The sequence below is a fragment of the Orbilia oligospora genome (genome assembly GCF_000225545.1).
Source record: "Orbilia oligospora ATCC 24927 unplaced genomic scaffold scaffold00215, whole genome shotgun sequence".
NCBI classification, from domain to species: domain Eukaryota; kingdom Fungi; phylum Ascomycota; class Orbiliomycetes; order Orbiliales; family Orbiliaceae; genus Orbilia; species Orbilia oligospora.
The window spans coordinates 454366-466616 of NW_011645772.1; the positions used below are offsets into that span (position 1 = coordinate 454366).

Genomic DNA, 12251 nt, shown 5'->3' on the forward strand with positions numbered 1-12251 from the left:
TACTCTAAGGTATGAACTCTCTGTGTTCCGCCCCATTGAATAGAGGAACAATGTCTGATTCCGAATAGGTAAGGATTCGTTGGGTACTACCCAGTACCTTTGATCAAACTCGTGACTCTATCAAAGCCCTGGGCCATTTATTCCAGTTCCAGTAACTTCGGAGAAACTCGGAACACTATTCAGAGCCCCAGGGATTAGTATCCCCAAAATTCATAGTATCATGCAAGGGAATGCCGACCGCTCCAGAATCAAGATACTACTGAGAATCTAACGGGAAAGCGGGGAAGGGCGGCTACGAGAAAGGTCCCAAGATTTCGAATCGGCACATCGTGAGATCGATCTGTTGATTGAAGGAGCGGGGCTGCAGTTGGTTACCTAGTTTATCGATGTGCACCTTCTTATTATGTAATTTGAAAGGTCATGGGCATAGAATCGGTACCAACTCGAGAGGTTTGAGCTTGCTCGGGCCACACATCCAATCTTCAGGAATCGAGGTTCCCACAGCCCTAGACTTGCATTCCTCGAAATACTCGTAACCGGGTTGGGGATAATCAGGAAAGTAACCTCGGACTTTGCTAAACTCCAGCCTTGGCTCAGCCCATGCTTCAAGATATGATCTTGGTTTGATTTTTGATTGCTTGCCCAAATTAAAAAATAAAAATAAAAAAAGAGGAAGAAGAAGAAGGAGAAGAAGAAGAAAACAGGGTATGAGGCGGTTCGAATATTGTCTCTCATGACCATTCTTTCAGTGTTTATCTTGTTTGATAAACTTCAGAATGGCTTTCCTTTGATTCTATTGGGTGGGTGTGGGCTTCGACGAGATTATGCGGAAGCGGAGAAGGCCATCGGTTGGACGAGAGGGCTTGCCAATAAAATTTCTCACGATCTTAAATTTAGGAACACGCCCCACTAACTCGGGAAACTGGACCAAACTTTAGTTAGACGACACAATACTTAAAAAGGACCTACCCACCTCTTTTACGACACTTAAGTACTTAATTATTCGACTTCGACGAATTTTTCTCGACGATCGGCCACAGACAGCCGAGATACGAACCGTGGTGGGTGGTTTTGTGTTTGTGTTGGCAGTGCATGCAACCTCGATTTTCTTGGGGCTGTTGAGACTGCTGGGTGCAGATAAGGTAAACTGCTTGGACTTAGCCTTCGATGATGGCGGTACATTACAGACGGGAGGGCACGAAAACTACGAAAGGGAGCAGGCAGCGGGCGGGATAACCCTGCTCCCACTCCCTCCCACCTATCGAAGGTCCTCGCTTCTTACCTGACTAAAAGTTGTCCAGGTGTCCCGTCGGTCCACGTAGAAAGGGCTGCCCAAGCTGCAAAAGGCTTGGCACCCAAATTTCTTCCTCTCGATCGCCAACTCCCATCTGTTTTTCCTCCCAACTTTCCCCTCACTTCTCCCGGCCTCTTCACCACCACAGAAAATCAGCACAACAACTGTTTCGCTCGATCGCTCTACGGACTACGACTTATTTATCATTCATGGGATGGTTCTATGTCTTCGTCGTCATCTCCTAGGGGCTCTGTTTGACCCGGCGGCTCCTGCTTCCAATCCGGTGGCCTGGCCAGCTCTATTTTTAAAAGCAGCGCAAGACTTCCGGCGTCTAATTTTTCTCACCATCTTATCACCCAACTACCCTAGTGTTCTGGACGGTTGCATCCGCTTAAGGTCATGATCAGTTTTGTCATTAAAATCAATTATATACAAAAGCCAGGAAACAATTCATAAAAGAAAATACTAAAAAGGGACCAGGCAATTTCTTATCAAGCGCCGTGCTTCTCCTCCCCCGGCTGGTCGAACAGTCCAGTCGCCAGCTCGAACCTCCGAGTCCTCAGCAGTGCCACAGCCTCACTGTGTTTCCGCAGAGCTGAAAACACCAGGCAAATACCCGCGAAAAGAAATCCGACAAAAAGAAAACATGATTTTTCTTTCCCAACTCGACGCTAAATAAAACTCGACAGGAGACAAAGGTAGTGTGCTAAGGAGAATGGCAAACAGGCAGATAGAATGCATCGACAAAGGAAACTCGTTATCATTCACCGGTCTGTTGACTCGGCGGTTTTTGCGGGTGTGAAATTTTTTTTTGCTGAATTGGGAGAAAAACAGAACGCCAAACGGGCTCTGAGCGCTTCACAACGCATCGTTTTTCAGCCGATGCTCCTGAGTTTAGCCGCCTTTTGCGCATTGAGCTCCATGATCTCGTTTTGGTAGATCTGGATGTTTGTTTGCTCGTTTTCAGTGGAGACCGGGTTTCGCCCTTCGGCTAACCAGCGTCCAACCTTTTCCTTGGAGGCGACAAGCTTCCTAGTTGCAACATCGATCCTGTTGCAGATGGCGCATTTGCCTGCTTTGGGCACGGCTTCATAGATGAGTTTCATACCGCAGGTTTCGCCAGTTCGGTACTCCTTAGCGCAGTGCTGTCTGAAACGACCCCACTTGAAGCAGTGGCAGTCTCGGAAAACGTTTTGCTCGTAGAAGCACATTTTGGGTGGTGTGGTTTTAAGATGACTTGCGTCTCTTTAAGCGACTTTGGAAGATTGGGCTGTTGGCCTGTGCGTACCCGGCTATTGCTTCGGTATACGCTGAGATATGTTTCAAGAAGAAGAGGGTCTTCAAGAAACAGAAAGAGTAGTAACAAGAAGTTCTGAAGATGAAGATGCTTCTCAGTAAGGACTGAATGAAGAGAGATCGGTGAGTGAGGATTGCTTTGCTTTGGAGCTGATGCTGATGATGATGAGAAAGAGAACGTCTTCGAGGTGAAAAAAGGCTCTATTTATGCCTTCTCGACGGTCATCAAAAGTCCAATATCTCAAGGAGACGGCGACGGGCCTAGTTGCTCTCCTGTAGAGCTCGGGACGGCGGAATTGTGGATGCTTCCACGGTTTTTTTCCTTTTGGCATTGTCAATTGACTCTTCGTCACATTTGATAACAGAATTCATGCAAAGTAGAGTTCCGGCCATGATGGTCAGCATATTTTCCAACAACATCCCTGTCAATATCAGACCTACCTTGAAGGACTTCTCGTTTCGAAAGGACGCCTCCCCTCCATTCTCGACTCGCGCCCCTCCATGCCCAGGCCTTGAACGAAGGTGCAGATCCAAGTTTTTCCTGTGCTTTGGAGTTCAACAAAATCCCTCAGCTGGATTATCTAGATCATGCATCGGATACACCGGCTGTTCAAGGAAGAGAAGGGAGGTTGTCTTGCTTTTCGAAGGCTACTCATGCATGGAGATGGCAAATCCTTGACGCTTTCCACTCACGTGCTTTCAACGGATACACGTTTCGATCCAATTTTATGCAACTACCCCAAGACACTCTGGTGGAACCCCTTCCTACTGGACATATGTCTCCATCGATAACGGACCCGTCTCTTTCTCATACTCACGAGACTTTGGATCAAGGATTGTATCCGAAACTAGTGTGGATGGCGATGGGAGAAAGGATTGCATAAGAGACGGCTGGACAAGACGGCATATCAACCTCCCTGGTCCTGCAAAAGGAAATTTCTGTTATTGCCATGGATCATCGATGAGCTGTTGCACCAATTGCTCAATTGGCTGACGATCGGAGGCATCCAGTTTGTGACGGGCCTTGTTTATCAAAGTTTTCATAACCTTGTTCGCCGTCCTTGAAGTTCTTTTTCGACGGGAGATGGGGGGGTAGCCTACTGGGATGTTGCATCGCGAATGCATCCTCTGGACCGAGCGATATTGTCTTGGAATTTTTTTCATCGTCTCTCACTCCTCGGCACGAGTTATCTGCATCTCGAGTCACAGGACTTTGCGAGCTACGGAAGCTACAACATAGCCCGGCCCAGGAGGCGTCGTATTTGCATGTTTTGAGCAAGTTGCATTTACGATAGTTCTTTTAATTTCAGCTGACGAAATTAGATACCAACATCGACGCTTAGACGAAACGTTATACCTTCAATGGCATGCAAGGCAGTCGATACATCCCTCCAAGAAAGCCAGCCCCGCTCGCAGGCCTCTCGATGAGATGATCATTGAGAAAGTTGACGTGGCGGTCGTCGATTCGATACGTTTGCTGCCGGCCGCTTTTGTTCTGTTATTTTCTTTCGATTTTAATGTTTCGGGCTATGCTGCACGGGGAACGGAAACTATCTTTTCTCACTTCTTTTTTTTTTTTTTTCTAACAAGAAAAAAAGATTCTATTATCCGTTTGATTTTGGAGTTATGGAGCTCACTTTTTTTTACAAACTTAACTTCAGGCCAATTGATTTCGCAACGCAAGAATAAGACACGGGTTATATCCCATTGGAGGAGAATTGATCAACTCAAATCTCGATCGTTACTGGGAAAAGCATTACACCAAGAGGGAACGATGTGTGTACTTGGGAAGGGTGGCAATTGGTGTGCAAAGGTGCAATGATCCTGTCATTGTATTTCCTTTTTCCTGCTGCTTTTAGGGCCATGGCCTCTCAACCGGCTTTCTCCTCACTTGCTAGTGGACACGACACCATCAGGATATATTCTCTCTCTTTTATTTTATTTTTTCTTATTTTTGGTCTAGACGAGGGAGGGGGGGGGGGCTAATCTGCCACATGCAGAAAAATATTTCAGAGCATACGATTTGCTCGCGGAGGTCAGGGAAGGGTAGGGGTCAGAAAGATGGCTGGAAGCCTGGCTGTTCGAGAGGTTTCTTCTGAAGGCATACGAATGTACATATCTTGGACCGAACTGTTTTAGTTTTTTCCATTAGACTACCCCCAACAATCAAGAAACATGCCGACCTGACCCGATATGACCTGCAACAGACGGGGTTCTTTTGAAGAACGTCTTGCTTCGAAGTCCAGCGTCCATCCCGGAGGACGTCCCGGATACAGGACGGAAGCAGCTCCTCCATCGTAGCTATCGCGGAAGTATCAATTGCTGTATTTTTTTGCTAAGGAACTTTTTATATGCTCTGAGATATAATTTTTTTGGCCTACAACTCCAACTATATTTGGACTCACGGGATTTGGTTTACACCGAGACCCAGAGTTTCAGTCTCCCAAACAAGGATGGACCGGTCACGTTTTTGGGTACCAACAACTCACATGAGTTGATGGCGGACGCAGAACACGCTTGGACAGCTTTTAGTCAATGTACCAGACGGCGAATTTGGGCGGAGGCACTTCACGTGAGTAAGTGTTGGGCAGCCAGGGTGTCGATTGGTCTGCAAAGTTTGTGTGCTTTTTCATTGCATCTACCTACTTCGACTCCTACCTGCTCGCTTGCTTGCTTGCTTGCTTGCTACTTACTTGCTTTGTTCCCATCTCGGGCTTCGGCCTTAACTATTGGTGGCTAAAGGGTGCATCTGGTGTTCGGAGCTAGCAGGGCAGAGCAAGAAGCTATGCAACAGCTCGAAGACAAGGGCATCTGGGTGGTTTGATCGGTGGTGGAACTGAACTGAACTGGACTTGTGTATGTACATACTTCATACTTACATAGTACAGCTGAGTAACCTTGCATTCGGACGGACGAACGAGCAAAAGAAAGAATGGAGGAAAGCAAGTAGGTAGGCAAGTAGGTAGGCAAGAAAGCAAGAAAGGAAACGTTCGAACTCGGGAGCTGGGACAGGATAGGACAGTGGAGCAGAAGGGAAAGCCAGACGAGGCTGACTTTTCTCGATTAATTCCAGCTTAGCCAGTTAGCCGGAACCTTGGGAGAGAAACTTGGGAGAGAAACTTGGGGGGTAGTGGTTTTCCGGAAAGTCTGCTGGGTCGAGTCTGCCGTCGAGTAGAAAGAGCGAGAGAGCGAGAGAGCGAGGATTCAAGGGAAGGGGTGCAAGAGAACAGAGCTAGGAAAAGTAAGAAAATTTTAAATGTCTCCAAGAAAGATCCACCCATCCATGCAAAATACTGCATGAGACTAGTACAATTTCTTCCTATCAGTGAAATAAGAAGGTGGGGAAGTCGAACAAGTACCTGGAGATGTATCGTGAGGGGGCGTAAAATGTGAGACCGGTGGTCCTGTTGTACAGACCAGGACCGGCATGGTCGAGTTTTGTCATATAAAAAAAGTGTCACCGGCCGGAACCAACTACGAGAATAGGTAAATGATTGAGGATCCGGTCCCAAGGACGAAGAGCCTCTTTAAAAACGCCTATTTGTTTACCTATTTTATATCGAAGGGCTGGGGAAATGCGTCAAAGCGAGCTGTCAATGATGCATTCCTGCGGCACGGACTCGACTTTGGTATACTATCCTCTCTACAGATGGAAGTCGAGCAGGGGAACTGGGGATGATCCAAGATGGAGGAACCTTTCCAATCTCTGCCGCTTTAGGAGAAGCTTTGGGCATGTATTTGTTGTCACTTTTTGACTAATTACGAGAGAGCATATGCAATCAATCAATCATTGAAAGTCCCAGGGGGGGGGTTGTTCGACTGATGGTGGTGGTGGTGGTGGTTCGTCGAGAGGATGTACATACTAGAGTACGTACCGTCGATTCCGTTCCATGTTGCTCGGATATTATCCCCTCCAGAAGAACTGTTATCACAGGTTTTCGGAACATATTCCTAGCTCAGACCAGCTGCCGGCCAAGATTCTCGATCTATTCCACCTCCTGAGAAAAATGGGGCCGGTTCCAACCTGTCGGGGCGGACTGTGGGTGTTATGACTTATCTTTCAATTCGATTCGCGGAGGTGAGATAATGGGCGGAACACGAACAACAGATTCCCATTGCATTGAGCTCTTCCCTTCTTTCCCCCCCTTCCCTAGCTCCATTATTAATTAAGTTAAGTACTTTCCAAGTAATAGTAAACCCGAGAAAACATTAGAGCGTTTCAAACGTGCGAGTAGTCACGGAAAGCAAACAATGGGTGCAGTGTGTGCAACAACCAGTTGGTGGAATGATTGCGAGAGTTATGCTGTTGATGTTCACCGAGGTCAGGCCGGTGCCAACCATTGGAACTGTTCAGCTCGTAGGGGTTTTCTATGTTACCAACTCCGGGCCTAGCTTGCGCCGAGTTATATAAAACTAACTACTTAAGTAAGTAAGTATATACTTATCAAGTTAACTTAATTAATATAATTAATTAGCTGATATGATTATATCACTCGTTGTTAATTTGATTAGTCGAGATAAAACAGAACTGTCTTTCGATTCCAATTCCTCCGCATACGCACATACAAACATCAACAGTTGTGCAATCCAACATGAAAGCTCAGCTCAGGCGCCAATTGTTAACATGTTGCAAACTATAACACCCCGATGACCTCTTAGTGCCATCTACACGACGTAGCAATTACTGGCCATGTTGATAATACGTAGTCGTGTCTCATATGGTGTTTCTAAGGTGGAACAAGCGTAGTCCAGGACCTCCAACATCCAAAGCTGTCTAGCAGTCCGAGCTAGTCGCGCTTTATTGACAAACCTTACATGACGAACTAAGCCGCTTCGATTCTTCCTATATCAACACTTTTTTCCCCTTCGATTTGCTGTTCAGGTCGGTCAGGCAGAGAAGCTAATGGTCCTTTCGAGTTAGTAGAATGATTTAGCCGCGGGCTCTTTTTGTTGACTTTTGAACTTTGTTTCCTTTTGGGAGTGAGGAAGAGGGAAAGGGCAGGAGCCAGAGCTACAGGAACCGGCAAGTTAACCTTTCGTGCCTGGGCCTGTTCATGTTCGTCCGTTCCAACATCACGATTCGAATCGAAAATGTGTGTAAGTATGCGATGTCCCTTTTGAGTTGTTGCAATTTTTGTCGCAATTCTGAGCTCCATTAGCCGCCTGGAATTCCGATATTTTATCAACCAGGAAAAAAAGAAAGTAAAATGAATGCAACTTCTTCTTCTTCTTCTTTTTTTTTTTTTTTTTTGCGAAAGAATTTCAAGCGGGTCAAAAACAGTTAGTGCCGAACCGGGGCGGCGGCGAGATTGAAATCCCCTCGACAGATTGCAACCGGGATCACTCTAACCTCAAAAAGATTCCGTCCTGGTCACATGATTTGTTACATGTTATACGTCGTTTCTGCGTTGCCGCCGCTGCAGCCGTGGAATTTGAGCCTGGTGGAATGGAATATAGGTAATACATATGTAATAGCTCTTGCTCTTTTTTTTCTCTTTCCCTCCCGTGTCAGTCACCTGATTCATTTGAGGCATATTCAATTCATTTACTCGAGCGAGGATTTGGGGCCCAGATGTCCAGGTTGCATATTGCATGCAGCGTACATCAATCAATATTAATTGTTGGAAGTTTGAATATAGAATCGAACCGCCTCGTTTTGCGCCGGAGTAACATCTCTCTTCAATCGTTTTTTTTTTTTTTTTTTTTTCCCTCGGAAAGTTCGAATTGAAAGAGCTCACAAACCAGTCTAGATACTATTATTATCAAAGCATGATATATATGGAGTTGCGCTGACCAGCTGACCAAAGGTCAGGATGCTAGGGCTACTATGCAGCTTATGTCGACATCCATCGGAAAATGAACTAGGAATATGTTTTGCAGCTTCCATGACATCCTGGCTAACTAGACCAGTGGCTTCATGACCATAACTAGTTAAACACTAACTTGCTTATTCATTAAAATTCGAACGACGTATGTCTGTGGCTTCCAGTTGAATGTGTACACATTAACGACAGTCAGGGATCATGCTCTATGGGAAAAAAAGTCTGAAAAGAGCCTATTGTCGATGTCTCGTCACGGATGTTTCTGGTTGGAGAGAGAGAGAGAGAGAGAGAGCGAGAGAGAGAGAGCCTGTGATATGATATGATACGATACGATCCCCTGGTCCTCTTTTGCTTCTCCCATTTATCATCAAATGAAATGACTGCGGCAGGATTATGTACAGGTGGAGCTGCGAAGAAGCTGCAGAGCCGACAGCAGAAGCCTGCACAGATCCCCAAAAATTCAGAAATTGCAAGGAACACCGCAGTAAAGTGCGTTTCTCCGTAACTAACTTCAGATGGATAGCCTGATCGAGATGGATACTCAGATTCACTATAGGTAGCTGGGTCGGTGGATGTTGAGCTATGAACAACCTCGTATGCTATAGCTCCACCTAAATATCGGTTTGCCAACGAAGCTCGCCGGTGTTTGTTCGATTGAACCTGGCCGCCGACAGTGGATGACAGGTGATATTCAAACTACCAGCCGACTCTGCATAATTTAGCTATGTAAGATGTACCAAGCTGTGGAGGAGGGTGATAGATCGTAACCCGTCCCAGTTTCTGCCCTGGCTGGTCTGCATGCCCTGTATCTGTGCATATGTATGTGACTGAAAGTCAACATGTATGTAAGTACGTATGTACTTCAATATTCGCCTTGTGCCGTTTGGCAGAGAGAAGGAAAACCCCGATAGACACAACCCTGTTCGTAATATGAACCAAGATATCACCGTCTTTTTGCCTTTTGTTCATGCAATAGCATTGATCGGGCGTACATGAAAAGGAACGCGAAAGGAAACTTTTTCTTCTGAAAAAAAGAAACTAATGAGAAAAATGATGAACCGCTTTTCTCTTATCAAACGTCTAGGCTCGCTAGGCGGGAAGTCCAAATGGCGGCAGCGAGTGACAAGAGACAGCACTGTACAGTACCCTCTGTACATCAACATTTAGCCAACATTCCATGAGGATGCGGGTCATTGTCAAGGTATCCTCTCTCGGGCAGCGGACAGGCTTCCGAGACAATACGATCTGGAGCGCATGGGGCTTGGCCGTCCATACTTTCGACTCGCTTTCCGCTCACTGGACTCTCATAGCTTACTCTTTCTGGTAAGTTAATTCGCACCTTTGCTCATCCGAGGGGCGAGGCGTGATACCCTCTTGGTGACGTGTCAGTGGATATTCATTTCCGTTTGCTCAAACGATACTCCGGATCCAGTGAGACGGGTGATCTATTCTAGAGCAGGGGAGGGAATATCGAAGGCAAAAGAAAAAGGCTCGAACTCTTCTTTTTTTACTGCGGCATTAAGCCCTTACGGTAAAGGAGCTAGTTAGATGCATGTGTAGCTGCAGTAGTCACTCTCCACGAGCTCGATACGCAAGTAATGTCCCTTGCCGGATCGTCTGGTTTGCTTTTGCCTTTATGTTTGGAAAATCAGCGAGGTGGGGAGGGCTTGTTCATGCCGTGTACCCCTCTCTACTATACGTGGTATGCAAGGATGCGACTGAGCGGTGTGGGCGAGGTACGTACAGGCGACAGCTCCTTCGACGAAGAGAACTAGGTTTTCGAACCCCATGAAAGGGGATTGATCCTAATACTGCCGTCGCTTCATATTCCGACAAAAAATTTTCCTTTCCCCTTTTCTCTCATCTGCGAACTACAAGCTTCAATGAACTATCTTGAACGAGATGATTCTTTCTGAGTTTCAATCGCCAATTATGCTATACTCTATCAGCTCTTGTTATCAGTTTATCACCTGATATCGTTTACCGAAACAATAGAGGGGGGAGCATTACGCATGAATTCGCCGGCAAGGCTGAAAGAGCTCAAGGCAAGTGTAACCTAGCTACCCATTCCGCCATATTTTGCTGCGGGGGACGGTATGCAAACAATCTCACAGCTTCGGAAATCTCCAAAGCGACAGGTCTCTGAAACCACCGAAGTAGGCGTATCCATGATAGATCCTTTCAATGACATAGCAAATAGTACTAACTTCGAGACACAAAATCTGCAGGCATGAAACCCCATTTCGCGGTCATACAGCATAACATCTCATCACTCGTATTTCTGCCGAGATGGTTCCTCGGCTATGTATGACAGAAAGCATTGCATAGCCAAAAAGTCTATGCGAACCGGCAAGTGCAGTGCATTCTGACATGGTTTCCTCGATCCTACCTGTCAAATTCAAAACACTAGATGAGTCGGACCGTAGACTCGGAGCCGCTGCATTACCCCTTTCGACTCATGTGACTCTGCGGCATTAAATCCACGGAAATCGCTACATATCTCGCCTGCTCCCGAGATTCATGCATTTGGCATTGGCAGATGCAATGCCTGGTTTTGTTTTTTAAACCGAGTTTCGTTGGATTTAAAGCTGTTGAGAAGAAATATTTAAAGCTATAAAGTCCCGTCGTCTGCTGTTGCATTTTCGAGGCAACCGAGTTGCTAACCTGCCCCCCATATTTTCTATTCTTGGGTGTTTCCCCCTAAAAACTGACATCTGGAACGCTAAGATAACCTTATTTTTTGCCATTTGCCGCTCAGGTACTAATGTCTCTATTCCCCTCCTTTTCACAACCAGGAAAACAATTCTTAAACTAACTCCCCAAAATTTTGCTAGAAAAATCCCTTTTCTGAATGCAATGCGACATTTGCATTCACCATGAACACCGTGCGAGAAAAGCATGTGTTTGGATGGACGTTGGAACAGTGAACGTCAAACAACTCCCGCGCGGCGAACCAAATTTGGTGGCTTAATTTACCGTTAGCGCCGGACTGTCTCAGGAGGGTGTGCGGCGGCGCCTAACGAAAATCCTGGACCCATAAACCTGGTTCTCTGTTCCTGGAGGGGTCATGGTCACATTTTTCTGGGGTGGGGACTGCAGGTGGTGTTCAGACGTCATGTCACCTACTAAGACTTGAGAGGGCGTGGGGAGGGACCTCGTCTCCGTCTGGTGCGGAGATGGGAAGGGCCTCCGAGTGGGAGACTGGCATATGCCCCGCAGGCTTTGCCATGTGGAGTATTTCCGTGAGAGGTGTGTGCAGCACTGCATGCATTGCTTACATCAGAAATACTTAATACTTTATAGTGGGATTCGTGAGAGTGTGGATGCGGCTTGGCGGGGGGTGAGTGAGTTGTTCGTCTGTGCGTCTCGATACGTTCTGTAGATGAATTTCCATGGAGAAATTCGATTTTTACAGGCCTGGACGGATATTCGGGGAATTATTACGATCTGTGGTTGGCTGGAAATGAAAACTATGCCACATTTTTGCGTGTAGAAACGTCTACAACCTGGTACAGAGTGGGATGCACCCCGCAGAAACAGAATGCAAAAGTCAGATCTCTAGATCTTTTAAGAATTAATTTTACATCAAATTTGGCTATTTAGCGAGCGATTTAAGCATATGATTAGGTCATGGGGTAAACTAGGGTAATTTAGTTTGCCAATGTGACCAATCTTTTCGAGTGTGGTTTAACGGAGCCCGGCATCAAGACGTACTAAAAGATGAGACATCGGCATGTAAAGACCACTTATGGAAGTCGAAGACAGCGGGGGAACTGGTATTTTAATTGTAGATACCCCTCGGTTGTTTTTGTTACCGGAAGTATCCGCCTTATACCAAA

At 46.3% G+C, this 12251-nt stretch overlaps 1 protein-coding gene across 1 annotated transcript; it reads right to left on the bottom strand.

The window, feature by feature from the left end:
• Positions 1-2169: 2169 nt before the first annotated feature.
• Positions 2170-2505, bottom strand: AOL_s00215g133 (uncharacterized protein; the record flags this gene model as incomplete). The annotated part of the gene is made up of 1 exon (XM_011129335.1): positions 2170-2505. One exon carries the CDS (start codon positions 2503-2505, stop codon positions 2170-2172), a length of 336 nt encoding a protein of 111 aa, XP_011127637.1.
• Between the last annotated feature and the right edge of the window lie 9746 nt (positions 2506-12251).